The sequence below is a fragment of the Sarcophilus harrisii genome, chromosome 2, assembly GCF_902635505.1.
Source record: "Sarcophilus harrisii chromosome 2, mSarHar1.11, whole genome shotgun sequence".
Classification (NCBI taxonomy): domain Eukaryota; kingdom Metazoa; phylum Chordata; class Mammalia; order Dasyuromorphia; family Dasyuridae; genus Sarcophilus; species Sarcophilus harrisii.
Window position 1 is genome coordinate 316,803,542 of NC_045427.1, and position 17,898 is coordinate 316,821,439.

Here is a 17,898-nt window from a genome sequence, read left to right on the forward strand (position 1 = left end):
TGACTTTACATGTAACCTTTCTTAAGTATATTTTACAAATGTAACATGTGTAAATTTACAAAAATTGTAAATTACTGAAAATTGTTACCATGGAACTATATAATCATAAAACAAGAAAAAAAGATTTTCCAAATTAAATCAATATATATTTTAAGATTTGTTGATTCTAATACAAAGATGGTCATAGGAAAAGACAAATAACATTATATTGGAAAACATAGTCCAGGATTTTAAAATAGGAGAAACCAAAAACTTCTAGATAATAACAAAGCCTTACACCCATATATTATGAATGTTTTCTTCAAGAAGAGAATTATAAGGCACTAGACATGACAACCACCAAATAACATCACAAAAAAATTGATTCTGTTTAAACTGACAGAAAACTAGTGTTTACCAATATAGGAATCTTTCCCAAAGCAGCCAACAGCACTGATTTATTAGAATAGAAGTAAAAAGTAATACCAAATTAGATAAAGCATAAAAGTAATCAGAAATGGAAATAATATCATCCAGTTCTATTGGATATTATAAGTATGGTATTGATGCTCCCAAAGGGAAAATAGAAGAGTAAACATCAGTAAAGGAGACATGGAAGAGAGAAATTACTAGAGTGTATTACTAGAGTGAAGATGGTAACTAATTAGGGTTTGTGTCTTTTGAGCCTTCTTCTCTAAGAAAGAAGTCATTGCTTTTTGTATAAAAAAAAGGAACATGACATATGAATATTAAAACACTTTTTTCACCATAATATAATTTATCATAATATAATCTAACATGACAATACCTTTTTTGTTTGAGAAAGTAGAGTCCTGAGATTTGCCTATGAAGAAGGATTTATTAAAATCTAAGAACTAAAATGATTTTCTAACCATAAATTTGATGGTTGCTGAATAAAGAGATTCATTAGAATGAAGTAATGAAAACAACAGACTTCAAAGAATAGGCCTGAGGTTTTCCTGGCTTCTGTGACTTTCTGGTGCTGGGGGAACTACTAAAGGGAAGAACTTAGCTATCAGCTGAGATGACTGAGAAGAATAGAAAGAGCTTTATAAACACTGGCTGAGAGCAATGTAGCTTGAAAACTGTAGCAAAATAGAAGGCATTGGTGGAGGACATTTCTAGTTAGGGGATTTCCTAAAGGGTAAAAATGTCAGATAGGATTCTCCCAAACTATTTTTATATTAAATAGCAAGTTATAAGAAAGTATTTTATAAATGTAATATTTTATCATAAACTTTTGACATAAAGAGAATTGGGATATTTTGGTGAAGATTCTAACTTATTTGGCTCATTTTTCCCAGCCAGATGATTTGAGATCCTCAGTATCTTAGAGTCTTGTTTCTGCTTCTGTCCCCTGCCCTCAACCCCCAGAAAAAACAAGAACAAAAATGTAGTTAACGATCATAAAACCATTTATTTTCAAGTTAACATAAACTAATAGTCCTCATATCCAGGTCTATAGAAAGTAATGCTAACCACAGAGTACAACTGTCTTCCAAAAGCTCTGTGGGATAGCGTAAGACTTTACAATGTTATCCTGGGTTGGGCTGACTCAAGGAATAATCATGGATGCTTCCTACATGACCTTCTCAGACTTTTCAGCATTATTAATTCCTGTAACTCTCACTTCTAGCCATTTCCCCTATTGTTTGCCACAATTCTATAGTTTTCTGTAAATACTAGCCAGGTGGTAATCATTATCTGTATTCCATACATTTATTTGTATTGCATACATTCATATACCATAACTTATTCAGCCATTCCCCAACTGATGAGCACCCACTACAAAAAGGGCTACTACAAATATTTTTGCACATGAGGGTTCTTTCCCATTTTTTATTATTTCTTTGGGTTACAGGCCCAGTACAAACACTGCTGGATCAAAGGGTATGCACAGTTTGATATTCCTCTGGGCATAGTTCCAAATTGCTTTCCAGAATTATTGGATCATTTCACAACTCCACCAACAATGTTTTAGTGTCCCAGTTTTCTCACATCCCCTCTTACATTTATCATTATCTTTTCCTGTCATTTTAGCCAATCTGAGAGATATGAGGTGGTACCTCAAAGCTGTCTTAATTTGTATGTCTCTGATCAATAGTGATTTAGAGCATTTTTTCATATAACTAGAAATGGCTTTAATTTCTTCATCTGAAAATACTCTGTTCATAGCCTTTGACCATTTATCACTTGGGGAATGGCTTGTACTCTTATAAATTTGAGTCCGTTCTTTATTTTACAAATGAAGCCTTAATCAGATACACTTGATGTAAAAATTTTTTCCCAGTTTTCTGCTTTCTGCTTTTCTAATCTTGGCTGAGATCCCCCACTAGTATAGCTTTGCTGTCTATTTCTTCTTGAAACTCATTAACTTCCAGAAATTTGGATGCTACCCTTTAGCAAGATTTAGTTTCCTTATCTTTTTAAAATAAATTTATTTTTGCTTCTGCTTGATCTAAGATCAGGATCCCTAGCCCTCCTTTTTTTACATCAGCTGAAGCATAATAGATTCTGCTCTAGCCTTTTACCTTTTCTCTGTATGTAGGTAGCTCTACTTCAAATGTACTTGTTGTAAACAACGTCTTGTAGAATTCTGGCTTTTCATCCACTTTGCTATCTGCTTCTATTTTATGGGTGAGTTCATCCCATTCACATAAACAGTTAAAATTAACTAACTCTCTATTTCCTGCCATCCTACTTTTCTCAAGTTATACTTTTCTCTCTCTTTTAACTCTTCCTCCTCACCAGTATTTTGTTACTGATCTCCTCCTCCCTTAGTCGTTTTTCCTCCTTTTTTCAGTCCCTCCTCTTATCTCTTTCCCTTTTCACTTCTGAGAGTGAAATAAATTTCTATACCAAACTTAGTATATATGATATTCTTTTTTTGAGCCAAATCTGATGAGGTTAAGGTTCAAACAGTGTTCATTCTTATATCCCTCGACTTTAATAAATCTTTTGTGCTTCTTCATGTTGTTGGGGTCCCCAGCTAGTGCAAACCTGCTGACACCAGCTGATGTCTAAGCACTTAACCACAATTATTGTTGCCTCTACGACCTTCGGAGATGGACGTTTCTGTCTCCAGATATGACAGAGCAGTTCTGACACCCTTTATGTAGTTAAAGAAACTTTATTGCTTGGTTATATCATCTTGTGTCTCCTCCTGCTTCCTTGCTTCCCTGGTTCCCTGCTTCCTCTCTCTCTTTCTGCTCTCCTGTTCTTATACCCCTCTCATCTCCCTTACCAATGTGCCTCAACAACAAGTATGTGTTTAGCTTGTGTATCCAGGAGCCCAACTCCTGAGACCGTGGGGGAGATCTCGATTTGGTGCATGCTCAATGCCTGTCATGGCATGTTTACGGGGTGTGTACCCCGGACCTTTAGCCAATGAGGTAGAACTCACACCTGAAGGCTCAACATCCATTCCCAAGAGTGAGCTGACTGAAATCCAACCAGCCAAAGACCACAAGAGTCAATTTTACACAAGACTTGTCTTTGCACAGACTTGTTGCCTATGCAAATGGGGCATTGTGTGCAAGATACACAATGAAGGGTCTCAAGATTAATGCAGACTCTTGTTATTTTGTTCCCTAGCATTTTTGTTGCTGGGTACTCATGCTAGGTACTAGGCATCACGTGACATAATTTATCCCATTTTACCTCTCCTTTCCTTTTTTCCCAGTACAATCCTTTTCCACTCCTAATTTCTTTTTTATATCATCACATTAAAGTCAACGAATACCTAAATTCTCTAAGGATACAACCTCTTCTAACTGCCCTAACAAAGGTACAGTTCTCAAGTGTCTCAATTACCATCTTCCCATATAGGGATGCAAATATTTTAAATTTTAAAAATCATAATTTTTTTTCTTCCTTTTTTACTTTCTTATGTGTCTCCTGAGTCTTGCTTTTGAAGATCAAATTTTCTGTTCAGTTCTAGTCTTTTTTATAAAAATTGATTGAAAATCCCCTATTTCATTGAATGTTCATCTTTTCCCCTGAAAGATAAGGCTTAGTTTGCTGGGTAATTGATTCTTGGTTGTAGTCCAACCTCCTTTGCCTTCCAGAATATCATATTTCAGACTCTTCAGTCCTTTAAAGTGGAAGCTTCTAAGTCTTGGGTAATGCTGATTGTGGCTCCTCAATATTTGAATTGTTTCTTTCTGGCTTCTTGCAATTATTTTCTCCTTTGTTTGATAATTTTTGAATTTAGCTACAATATTTCTTGGAGTTTCATTTTGGTGTCTTTCAGATAATCAATGGATTATTTCAATGACTATTTTGCCCTCTGATTCTAGGATATCAGAGCAATTTTCCTTGATTTTTCTAAAGAGGTTTTGCAGGCTCTTTTTTTCATATTGTAGTTCAATAACTCTTAGGTTGTGTTTCCTGCATCTATTTTCCTGGTCAGTTGTTTTTCCAATGAAGTATTCTATTTTTTTGTTTTGCTTGTCTGATTCTTGACGTCTCATTGAATAACTCACATTTGTCCAATTCTGATTTTTATTTAATTATTTTCTTCAGTTAGCTTTTTTAAGTCCTTTTGCATTTGGCCAATTGTACTTTAAAGGAGTTGTTTTCTGCAGTGGATTTTGTTTTCCATTTCAGCAATTATATTTTAAGGAGTTGTTCTTTTTTCCATTTCACTAATTCTATTTTGAAGGAGTTGTTTTCTTTTTCCATTTTGCCAAATCTATTTTTAAGAAGTTATTTTCTTCAATCAGTTTCTGTTTCCTTTTCCAAACTCTTCTGCAAAGCTCTCATTTCTTTTTCCCATTTTCTCTTCTCTTTTTGAATTCTTCCAAGAGAGCCTTTTGAGCTTGAGAGCAGTTCCATAGCTTCCTTTGAGGCTTCACTTGGTGGCGTTTTGTCTTTGGTGTCTCCTTCTGGATTTATGTTCTTTTCTTCCCTGTCTCCTCAGTTGCTCTCTATGGTCAGAGCTCTTTTTGCTTTTTTGCTCATTTTTAAAGGTTGATGTCTACCTCTTAGCACAGGAGAAAATTGTCCAGAGCTTCCACGTCAGGGTGACAGGAGCTTCTCACTGACTCTGCTGAGGCCAATAGTGCTGCAGGCTTCCCCACTGCACTGTCTGGGCTTGGCCACATTCTATCTGTTATGCTGGCATTTACAGGCTCACTATTTGCCTTCTGTAGTTGCATTGGAAGTCTTGCATCTATCTAGTCTGTTAAACACTGGCCTTCTGAATCAGGACACTGAAGCAGGACACTGCTGTATTTTGTCTAAGAGCCTCCAGCTAAATTCCCTGTGCTGGGCCTCTGTACCTTGAGCCTCCCAGTGCTGCGCTGGCCATGTTTCACTTTGCCCAATTGAGACAGACTTTCTTTGAAGTCTTTTCAAGATATCTTGTTCTGAACTGGGAAATGAATGTAAACTGTTAACATTTTTGTTTTTCTTCCTGAGTTATTTTTACCTTCTGAATCCAATTCTTCCTGTGTAGCAAGAGAACTGTTTGGTTCTGCACACATATTTTGTATCTAGGGTATACTGTGACATATTTAACATGTATAGGACTGCTTGCCATCTGGGGGAGGGGGTGAAGGGAGGGAGGGGAAAAGTCGGAATAGAAGTGAGTGAAAGGGATAAAAAAATAATAATAAATTTGTAGGAATAGGAAAAAAAAGATATCTTGTTCTGGAAATTAAATATTTGTGGGTTCTGTCACTCCAGAATCCATTCAGAGGCTTGATCTCATATTCTTTTTGAGAGAAGCCTGAAAGAACTCAGGCAAAATTCTGTCTACATGCCTACTCTGCATTATCTTGTGTCCCCCAAAGGATTTCAGTAATCACCTAGTACAACTCCTCATTTAATAGATGAGAAAACTGAGGCTCAAATAGATTAAGTGATTTTTTTTTCAAAAATCACAAAGATAAGTTTTAAACCCAATTCTTCTTATTCCACAGACATTCCACTTTTAGTATCTCCTGTACACATCAGAACTTTTGCTGAGGCAAGACACCCAACATTCTCTTTAATGTCTCATCTTCATCTTGAACTACTGGAAAGGATTATTCAGATTTCCCATGTGCCATTCCCTAGAATACTTAGAAAAGGAGCCAACTTCAATCCAAGACATGTATGTGTCAGAGAGAGAAAATTCTGACCACACAAACATGAATAAAATGATAAAATGATCAGTATAGATTTTCTCCATTCTATATAAGCAGAAAATCGTCAAAAATATATTATTACACTATTTAAAAATGTTCACTTAGAAACAACTCAGGAAGTCTCTCAAAAGTGTTATGAAGACATTTTTCTCCTCTTCAGGGATAAGTTCTCAACAAATTTATTAAGATGGTCTAAGCACTACTGAAGAACAATTTGGAACTATGCCCAAAGAGCTATAAAACTATGCATATCCTTTGACCCAACAATACCACTACTAGATCTATATCTCCAATATATCAAAGGGGAAAGGATCTGCTTATATAAAAATTTTGTGGTGACAGAGAATTGGATATTGAGGGGATACCCATCAGTTGAGAAATGACTGAACAAGTTGTGGTATATGATTGTGGGGGAGTACTGTTGTGTTATAAGAAATGATAAACAGGATGGTTTCAGAAAAATCTGGGTCTTATATTAACTGATACAAAATGAAATAAGCAGTCCCAGGAGAACATTCTATACAGTAACAGCAATATTGTAATTGTTATCAACTGTGAAAGTTTTATCTACTCTGATTAAGACAATGATCCAAGACAGTTCCAAAGAACCCATGATAAAAAATGCTTTCCATCTCCAGAGAGAGACCCTAATTACCTCTAAGTATGGGGTGAAGTATGCTTTTTTCACTTTCTTTAAAAGAAATTATGAAAAGATCATAAACTCCTCAAAGGTATCCTTTCATCTTTGTGTCTCTAGTACCAAGTAAGTTGTCCTGCTTTATATGATATTTAGTAACTATTCAGTTAAATTTTATGGAATGTATATTTTACAAAATGTTTTTCAAATTGTAAAAATTTAGTATGTTGTATATTTACTATTTACTTTTTATAAGACATTGTGCTAAGTGCTGGATATATAAAGTTGAAAAAAACTCACCATTTCCTAAAGAATATTACGGTCTAATAGAATAAGATGGTGGTACTATAGTAAATGTTAAGGGCTTGAGAAATAATATATAAGTTATGACGTATACATCAGTTAGTTATATAAATAAGAAATTTTATTGGCATATCAATCCAATAATGCTCATGGTCTGTTTTGTTTAAAAAATATCATGTTCAGGCTTGTTGGAATGATTTTTGAAAAATTATATTGCTATTGTACCTGTTACATAGTTATATCAGTTTTTATTTTGACTATTTTTCCAGGAATCCATTTGCTTCAGATAATTTTAACAAACACTTTTATATTCAATTAGAACATTTCATATAATTTCCATTGTATCTTACATATTTGCAGAATAAAATTGCTTTTGTATATTTCTATCCCATTATGCTACAAAAGTGCTTCTTTAATAGATACCATTCACATGAAGTAAAAAGCATTATTATCTAGAACAGTGGTTCTCAAAGTATGGTCTAGAGAATCCTGGGGAATCTCTAAAATCCTTTTAGAGGATCTACAAATTCAAAAATAATTTTTATTTCCAATATGGTAAATGTCTATAAATATCACCCAGATAAACAAAAACGCTTCGGAGAGATCCTCAATAATTTTTTATTAAAAAGGATAAAAAGGATAAAGATACTGAAAACAAAAGTTTGAGAACCACTGATCTAAAAGATAACTGAAATTGAAGAAATGTCAGTAAAATGAAGATACTCAATCCATGTTTTAATCTTTTCAGTCTCACAAAAAAGAAGCCATAAGCCTTGCTAACAGTCTCAGTCTATGTGAGTGTCCCAGAATTGAATTTATACAGAAACAAATCAAAGAAGAAAAGAAAAATTCAGTTGATCCAGAAATGTACAGGCACGGTAATGTAAATGAACAGAATTTTAGAACCTTATGGTGCTAAAATTTTATTTGTTATATTTATTTAAAATTAAAAAAAAAACTCTTAAAAAGCCATTATCTTTTGTTCTTATTTATACCTTTTCAACTATGAGGTTTCTTTTCTATTTTAATATACGATTTAAATGGATTGAACTTCATTTCAATATTTCATCAAATTTAAATAAAATCGATATATTACTTTAACTCATTTTTAAAATAAGACATAAATGGGCAAGAGAAGAACAAAATGAACATATGCCAAATGTTTTGGGAGAAAGGAGCACCTTACACCATGTTATGGTAGCCTAACAAAGTACACAATAAAAAAATCATACTTAGGTGACCAGATGAGCTTTAAATTTTGATGACATTTAGAATCATCTATGACACCAGACAAATAACATACAGGTCACCTGACAGGTGTTCTAGAAAATAGCCCACAACGATCCTGTTTCTTTCTTCATAGTCCTAGATATACACATGGACAAACTTCAAGTGATAACATTTGCTTGAGGAATTGGCATACTCTGACATTTCTAAGTTTTTATTGTCATAGCCCATGAAACAATTCTCCAGTCCTTCACCTGTTTTCTATAGCTTGGGATCTGAGAAAAGCAATCTGCCAACCATTCTTTAAAAGTCTAAGGGGGAACTTTAAGGCCACTATTGTCAGGCATTCTTAATCTAAGACTTAGTCTAGGGACTGATTAAGAGAAGTGATGAATTATAATAAGATAAATTCTAATTATATTATTCCACCTTTTATTACCTCACATTCTCTGAGGTTTTACCTATTCATTCTGGCCCCTTTTATCTAAATGTTGTAAGATTAGGAAAAATAGTCTTTATACTTCATTTATTTATTCTTTTTGTTCTGTTCAGGTGTTCTGAACTAAGTTAGACCACTTGTATTTTATATTCTTTCCAGTCACTGCACAGCCAAAAAATCAAATGTTACATACTTTATTTTAAACTCAGAGAATTATATTTTCTTGAGATAACATTATGAACTGCTATTTATTTTTTCCCATATAACCTCACTTTTATCTCAGTAAAAGAGAACCAATGGTCTTTAATCCAGATACATATAGTACATATTATATTATTATTATTTTATATCCCATAAACTCCCAACTTTGTCCCAGGGAATAAAATACATAGTGATGATTTGCCTGGATCCATAATTTGTGTAATGACTCAAAAGTAATTCCCATTTGGAAGAGAAATTAACCCAATAAACAAAAAGTTTTACAAATTTTTATTACATTTTAAAGATAAAGTATTTGTAAATCTTTTTGTTCTCATTGACTATTTAAACAAATCTTTTGAATTATCCAGTCATGGGAAATTTTGCAAAAATGCTATTTCATAGGCATGAGCAACAAAACTCTATTGTGAAATTATTATTATATACTGAGTAAAAGTATTCATGTTTTTCCACATTTAGGCATACTCTTAATGACAAAAGTTTTTCTTGGACATAGCATTCAAGCTCGTGAACAAGATCCCATCTGTAAAGTCAACTATCCAATGTATAATTCAGTATACATGCCTCGGAAATGTTTACTAAGTATGTCTGCCATCATGAGTATCATGATTTCATCTTTCTTAGTGCTATATATTTGTGTTTAGTTTAATGTTTTTAATTCTTTAATTCCAACTTTTCACAGAACTTATTTTTCCATAAAAATAGCTCTATGACTATGTGAACTTCAACCCTTTTCCCCTCCTCTTTCCCTATCTCTTTTCTCCCCAATTATTACATGTATGCAATAAAGCATGTACAAGCATGGAATTGTGAGGAGAAAGTAATGATATCATCAAGGAAGGCCAAAACCACTGTTTGAAGTAATAAAGAGTTTGATATAGTGTTGTACAAAGTACTATATACATGAAGCAAAAAGATGTGAAGAATTGGAAAGAAAAGTAAAAAGATGTAGAGTATAAGTAAGAAAAAAGTAAACCCATTTAAAAAAATATGTGAATAAAATAACATTAACCATGGTGGTGATAAAAATGACTAGGGATATAGAGGATTAGAAAAGAGTATAAAATTAAGTGTTTTTTGTGGAGGTTGGGAGAACGGTAAAGAGACTATGTATTTATCATTTTTTTGCTATTATTGGAAAAATTTAAATGGAAAAATATATTCTATTTTGAAATTGTGATCTTTTTTTACCTTAGGCTCCTTTATATCACACAAAAATTGTAATTGCAACCTTCGGCAGAACAAGTGGTTTGTGTTTGATCATGATTTTGTCTTGCCAGAGTATATCATTGAATTTGAGTATATAACATTGGTATGTGTGTTTTTGTTTGTTTTCAAATGCAATAGAACTCTTTTGGGGATATAGAACTAAACTAGCAAAATTTTTGGACCGTTGGTATGACATGCATAGTTGTTTTTCAAGGATGTGATTTTATCTCTGTATTATATCTGACCCAGTATAATAATTAGCTATGATAATAGCATTCCCTTGCCATTTTTATGAGTAAACAATGGGAAGAAAATATGGAAATTAGTAACTAAAACTCAGCATCACTTGTTGATTTTTAAATTCATTTTGATTCTTTATGATTTGTTGATTTGTATTGATGACTTCCATGATTCTCATAATTAGAAATATTGTTACTCAGAAGTAAAAATTACCTTCTTTTATATCACTATTGTTAATGGTAACTGAAATTTGTATAGCATTTTGAGATTTACAAAATGGGGTTTTTTTTTGGTTTTTTTTTGCTTAGATAATTGGGGTTAAGTGAGTGCTCAAGGTCACACAGCTAGGAAGTGTTAAGTGTCTGAGGTCAGATTTGAACTCAGGTCCTCCTGACTTCAGGGCTGGTGCTCTATCCACTGCGCCACTTAGCTGCCCCTAAAAAATATTTTTGATCTATTATTTAAGCCTCCTAATAACTCTTCAGATATACTACAGGTGTCATACTAATTTTAGAGATGAAGAAACTGAGGCTCATTATTTTAAATGACTTACTATGCCATTAATAAAAACTTAATTTTATTTTTCAATTTTTCTCATCTGTTGAAAAAATAGTACTTTCCCACATATAAATATTTTTGATAAATATTCTTTGCTTAGGTCAAGACTCATTCTTTATTTTCTACACTCAACAATATTATGGCAGAAGGAGCAAAAAAAAATGTGGATGGATCAATATTGTCTCATGACTTGAAAATTGATGAAGAAGTTATAGATATGGAGCCCAGATTAAAGTCTAGAACAAAACTTAATAATTTGGATGAAAAAGCAATATTTTCATTTGCCAAGACTAATATTTGCAGCCAAATACTCGTAAGTTATTTAAAATTTTAAGTGAAATCTGGAACTAAGAATTTGGAATCAGCTTCTGACAGTTGAATCTTCTATTCATCTCCTTATTCTTTCTTGTTATATTTTTGGTTACATTTATCTAGCTCTGAGAAGGGAAAATTGAGATTCCTCCTAGTAAAGTTTTTCTGTCTATTTCCTCCTGTAATTCTTTTAACGCTTTCCTTTAAAAATTTAGATGTAAACTGTTTGATGTATATGTGTTTAGTATTGCTATTACTTCACTGTCTATGGCACCTTTTTATTTTTTCAAAATGTAGCTTCTCTGGTTATCTCTTTTGATTTATTTTTGGTTTTGCTTTATCTAAGATCATTATTGCTACCTCTGCCTTTTCAACTTCAGATAAAGCATAAAAATTCTGCTCCCACCATTTATTTTACCTTTGTGTGTATCTCTTTGTTTCAAATATGTTTCTTGTAAACAATATATTATTAGATTCTGGTTTTTAATCAGTTTTGCTATCCACTTCTATTTTATAGATGGGTTCACCCCATTTATATTCACAGTTATATAATAACTGTTATTTTCCATCATTCTATTCCTTCCCCCCCCCCCCCCCCCCCCCCATATAGCCTCTCTTCTTACTCTGTTTTTTCTCAAAAATCTGTTTTGTTCCTTTGGGCCCTATAATGAAACTTGGGTAAATGACAACACTTTTCTGCCCTATACTTAAGAAAAGGACCCCCACTCTACCTTGACCCACCACCACAAGCACTCCTTTTCTGGGACCAAGTCTCCTGCTCCCCTGAAGTGACAAGCACCAATTTGTTGGTATTCTTTTCACCCTGGGACTGCAACTGGGAATTGTGTATGGACAGTGCAGCAAGGATTTACACTCAGTGCCAGAAAGCAGTCTCCCCTACAGTTTGTGTACTGAGAATTCCTGAAGTTGCTACCTAATAGATTCAGTAGCCTGACTTAAAAATCCTTTATATCATTGTTTTCTTCAATGATAATTACTAATAATGAATTATATGTAATCAGTGTTGATCCTTAATAATAATACTTTAAGAGATGAAATTGGAAAGTGCTACTGCACCTACTAAAAAAAGCTATGTTGGAGGTGATACAATTTTGTTAGCACCTAATGTTGATTTTTCATGATATCTCAAAAAACAGAGATTCAGAATAAAAAGGACCACAACTGTCAGGATTACATCTTTTAAAAATATGAATAAGAATTCATTAACAAGTAAAAGAATAACTTAAATAAATTAATTTAATTCCTAGGTTTACAAAATCATACTTTGTTACATACTTATACATTACTATATATGTATTTATAATGGCCTATAATTCATTTAGATGGAACTTGCCTTTACCAAATCAGAGATTACAGGCACAATATGCTGTGATTGATGGTTTCTGTGAATTACTTAACTTCCAGAATGGATTTCTTGATTCCATTCATATGAATGCTGAATGTAAATCACAAACTTCTTATCTTGTATACCTTCTTATCCATACCTGAGTCTTATCAACATTTCCCCATCAACCTGCAGAATTCTAAGCCAACCTAGCAGGGGTCTCCCTTTAGATCTCTTCTCACTTTGAAGATACCCTTAAACATACAAACTGCTCATTGGTTATCCCTTGATCTCATTTTTAATCTACCTAACATTTAATTAAGTCATATGTTTCTCAGACTATATCTTTTTCTCATTGCTTTCTGTGCTTAGCCCTTCATTAGTGATACATCAAAAACTATTACCATACAAGAGGATTCTGGGAAGAGGGTGGAATAGGTCAGTGAATTTCAAGCTCTCCAGATTTTCCCCACAAACAGAACAAATTTGTGCTTTGGGGCAAATATAGATATTTTCTTTTTGAAAAATCAAAAAGACTTGGGACAGAATAGACGATCCTCCTGGCATAACTCTAGAAGATCTAAAGAAAGATTCCAGGTCAGAATTAACCAGCATGAAGTGCAGGTATCTCCAGGCTAGCTCCACAGAGACCCTTGTAGCTAGCTGGGCTAGAACCTCAGCAAGAAGCACAGAAACTTTCACTTCCCAGACTGCATACCTGCGGAATGGGGTGGGATGCTGTTGAAGACTGGGGGGACCTCTCCTGATTAGGAATGCCAGGTCCGGCTATGCTGCAGAAACATGGCCTTGGGCAAGAAAAAACACACATGAAGGTAGAAGCAATAGGGCTAGCACTTACAGGAGGGTGAAGCTTTTGGTTTGGGGTTCCAGGTGAGAGGGGAGAGCTGAAGTGAAACTAGAGATGCCATCCCCCCACTCTATGATTAGAGGTGCTTACCACTAATACTTATCAATTTTATAAAAAAAGTAAACCAAAAAAGAACTCATAGAAACTTAATATGGGAGTAGGGAAGACTGTGGTTCATCTTCAAAAGAGCATACTAAAGTTAAAAAAAAAAAAAAAAACAACTTCTAGTCCAAAGACGAACATTAAATGGCTCCCTGCCCAGAGAGAATTTAGAAGAACTCAAAAAAATTTTAAAAATCTAATGAGACACAGGAAAAACTAAAAATAAATAAAAAGCACTGGAGAAAATCAATATTATGAAAAAAAATTATTAGCTGGAAAAGGAGATCCAGAGTCTTAAGGACAAAAATAACTCTTTAAAATTAGAATTGAGCAAGGGAAAATCAGTGAATTTGTAAGAGACCACAAAATAATAAAAAGAATATAAAGAATGAAAAAATAGAAAAGAATGTGAAACATCTTATAAGAAAAACAACATATCTGGAAAATACATTAAGAAGAGAAAATATGAGAATAATTGGACTACCTGAAAGCTGTGACCAAAAAAAAAAAAAGAATATTAATACAATAATGCAAGAAATAATCCAAGAAAACTGTTCTGAAATGATAGAACATGAATGGAAAGTAGAAATAGAAAAAAAACCCACCAATTACCACTTCAAAGAGAGCCTCTGGAAAACATATAGAAATATTTAATTGCCAAATTTCAAAACCCCCAGATCAAAGTTTGTTTGCAAGAAACAAACTAAAAAAATTCAAATATACTGGAGCCAAAATTAGAATTGTACAGGACTTAGCAGCAGCCACAATTAAAGATTGCAGGTCCTGGAATCATATCTACTTAAAATCAAAAGAACTAGACCTAATTATGAACCTTCCATTGATGAGATTTTTATGACTGCATCTGAACTAGAACTCAACTGTAAGATTAAACAGCACATTTCCTTGCCAGAACTTTTACTTCATTAGCATAGCCTTTGACAACTCAACTCTTTCATGAAATAATTGCTTCATTTATTTATACTCTGTCTCTACCTAGGATGTATTGCTATCAACAAGTCTTTAGTACTCTCCTCTGTCTAGTCCAAGCCTTAACAAAATTACAGCCAAAAGCCACTTAGTGAGCGTATCAGAGGTTTTCAGGGGGACATGAAACCAGTATTATCTAATAAATGGACCTTGAATTTCCCAAGATTCATGCTTTTGGGGCAGCTAGGTGGCTCAGTGGATAGAGCACCAGCCCTGAAGTCAGGAGGACTTGAGTTCAAATTTGCCCTCAGACACTTACCACTTCCTAGTTATGTGACCCTGGGCAAGTCACATAGCCCCAATTGTTCTTTCTTTGGAGGTGGATAGCATTTTTCTTTATAAGTCCTTCAGAATTGTCTTCAATCACTGTATTGATCAAAATAGCTTAGTTATTCAATGTTTATCATCATTGCAATAATGCTTTTACTGTGTACGATGTTTTCCTGGTTCTTCTTACTTCACTTTTGCATCAGTTTATTTAAATCTTCCCAGGTTTCTTTTAAAACTATCCTGCTTATCATTTTCTTCTATTACAATAGTATTCTATCACAATCATCTATCACAGCTTAACCATTCCATAATTGGTGGACATCCCCTCAATTTCCAGTTTTTTGTTACCACAAAGACAGATGCCATAAATTTTTGAATACTTTTACAATACTTAATTTTTACAATTTTTCTATTATAAAAATGTCTTTAGTTTTTAAAAAAAAATTAAAGTAGTGGTGTGACACATGCAAAGTCTCCAAAGACAGTGTTTCTGTATAATTAATAATTTATTAATTAGGCTAGCTAATCTATAAATTGTGGATCATTGGTCTCTCTCAGTAACCAAAGACAATATCATGGAGATCACTGAATGCTTAAATACCTTTGAAAAAAGAAGTGTCCTAACAGGTGAAAACAAACCCTGATTGGTGAATATTTAATGAGGGGGTTAGATATATTAATGAAGAGGTGGCTAAAAATCTTTAGCTCCTGCTGCTGAGAATGTGACTTGATAAGGAACTAAACTGACTCCAGCAATTTGGACAAAGAAATCCATCTCTTCCCAGACCACTCTGATTGGTTTTCTTCTTCATAAGCTAGGTTAACTTTACCAGTGCTTCTTAAACTTTTTCCTTTTTAGCCTAAGAAATTCTTATAAGACCCTGGGTATATAGATATATAAAATAGGTATCCCAATCAAACAAAATAAATTATTTAAATAGGAATACAAATCAAATATTTGCTGATAATAAAACATAAAAGAGGTATGCAAATAAAACATTTACTGATAATAAATCAAAATTTCTCAAACCCCACATTCAGTTACATAACCCTGTATGGGATTGCAGCCAACAAGAAGAAAGAAAAAATTTTTAAAGAAAACAAGAAACTTTGTCCTAGATCACAATAGGGAGGCTATAAGGGTAGACATAATTTCCTAATGGCAAGAATTCACCTAAATTAGATTCTATTTGTAAGGTCTTCTAATTGGATAAGGTCTTGCCCAAGATTGCAGAGCATATACCCAAAGGATCTGGGCAATCCTGTCTAACAGCAGTGTCCCTCAGAAACTAAGTGAATGACCTGCTAGTTCTGGTTCCTCGATGAGGAAATAGAAGGGAAAAAACCTCTTAATTTAATAATTGGTTATTAAAATGATAGAAAAATTACCAATAGAATAAAATTTCTTATAATATTTAATTTCCTTTTTGCTGTTGTTCTAGAGTCTGAATCTACATGGAAACAGCTTGAATAAATTGAGGGATCTTTCCAAGTTAACAGGAATTCAAAAACTCATCATCAGCTTTAATGAATTTACATGCTTAGATGATGTATACTATTTGGTAAGAAATCATTCTTCTCTTATTATTTTCTTTAAACAAAATTAATCCAAGCCTTTGTAAAAGCTAAATTATGTTTGTAAATGAGATTCTGACAACCAGTTGACTGAATAATAAAGTACTGAACTTGGATCCAGGAATACTTGAGATCAGATTCCACCTCAAACATTTAGTGTGTAATCTCAGGCAAGTCTTCTTAACCTTTATATGATCTTCTTCAAAATGAGGGACTTGGATTCCATGACTTCCAAAATCCTTTCAGTTTCTTCATTCTCTTCTTCCCTATTTGTCATGCCCCATCCATTATCTTCTTCATGACTGTTAATGTTGTTTTCATCTCTTTTCCCTTTCCTCTTTTTTGTATTACCTTTTCTATCTAGACTTCACATGGTAATGCTTACATTCCTTAATATTGTTTTCTTTTTCCTTCATATTAACATAGATACCATCTGCAAGTGACTGTAAGGAGATTTAAGCAAGTAAATGGAGATTGTTCATTTGCATTTCTTGGTGTATTGTTCTATTTTAGCCATACTTGTCATTTCTCACTTTTTTATTCTTTATCATAGAATTGGTTTGAAATTGAGGGAAGATACTAGCCGCTGAGCAGATCATGAAGCATTTCATATAGCACATGGTGCTTGAGCAGAACTATAAAAGAAAGTAGGAATTCAATCAACAAATATTTATTAGCACTTAACTCTGTTCTAGGCATGGTGATAGGCACGAGGGACTGAAGTACAAAGAAGAGGTAGAAATGAGTGAGGAGGATGTGCATTCAAGCATGGAGGACATTTTGGGTCAATGCACAGGGACAGATGATTAAATGTTTTGTATAAGGAGCATCAAGAAGTCCAGTTTGGCTAAACTATAGATTATATGAGTGGGGAGTAAGGTTGAGTTAGTTTAGAGCAGTAATTTGGAGCTAGACTGCTGAGGCCTTTAAATGCTCAGTGAAGGAGGTTGGACCTCATCTTAGACATACTAAAAAGACACTGAAGTTTATTGAAAAATGGGGATTGGGGGCTTGGCGTGTTGCTTAAGAATTTCATTTTGATGACTCTGTGTAGGATGAATTTGAGGGGAGAGAGGCTGAAGGAAAAGAGCCCAATTAGAAGACTGTTGTGTAATTCGAGCAAGAAACAATGAAGGGCTGAACCAAACTAGTTGTGGGAGCTGTCACATAGTCAATAAACTAACATTATGCACCTACCATGTTCCTAGTGCTGTGCTATGTGCTGGAGATACCAGTACAAAAAGGGGAAAGATCCCTCTTTTCAAGGATCTTAACATTAAAACAAGAGAAACAACATACATATGTAAGGATATACAGATTAAATATAAAATAAATATGTTGTAGCTGGGAAGCAGAGCATTAGCAGTGATTTGATACTTGATGCGATACTTGAACTGCATCTTAAAGGAAGAAAGCATCTGTGAGGCAGCAGTGAAAAGTTCAGTACAGTTCCTGGGCGGGGAGGGGGTGGCACAG

The 17,898-nt window shown here is 33.7% G+C and overlaps 1 protein-coding gene across 4 annotated transcripts in view; it reads left to right on the plus strand.

Moving 5' to 3' along the window:
- The window catches only part of LRRC9 (leucine rich repeat containing 9), a 184,250-nt gene that overhangs the window by 55,263 nt on the left and 111,089 nt on the right, over positions 1–17,898 (plus strand). For 3 of the 4 annotated variants that reach the window (XM_031952674.1, XM_031952675.1, XM_031952678.1), the window contains 5 exons: positions 7,820–7,949; positions 9,416–9,538; positions 10,153–10,268; positions 11,064–11,276; positions 16,290–16,409. In XM_031952674.1, the coding sequence (XP_031808534.1) occupies positions 7,820–7,949; positions 9,416–9,538; positions 10,153–10,268; positions 11,064–11,276; positions 16,290–16,409 (702 nt within the window). The remainder of the gene's footprint in view (positions 1–7,819; positions 7,950–9,415; positions 9,539–10,152; positions 10,269–11,063; positions 11,277–16,289; positions 16,410–17,898) is intronic. The other variant, XM_031952676.1, reaches the window with a different exon arrangement.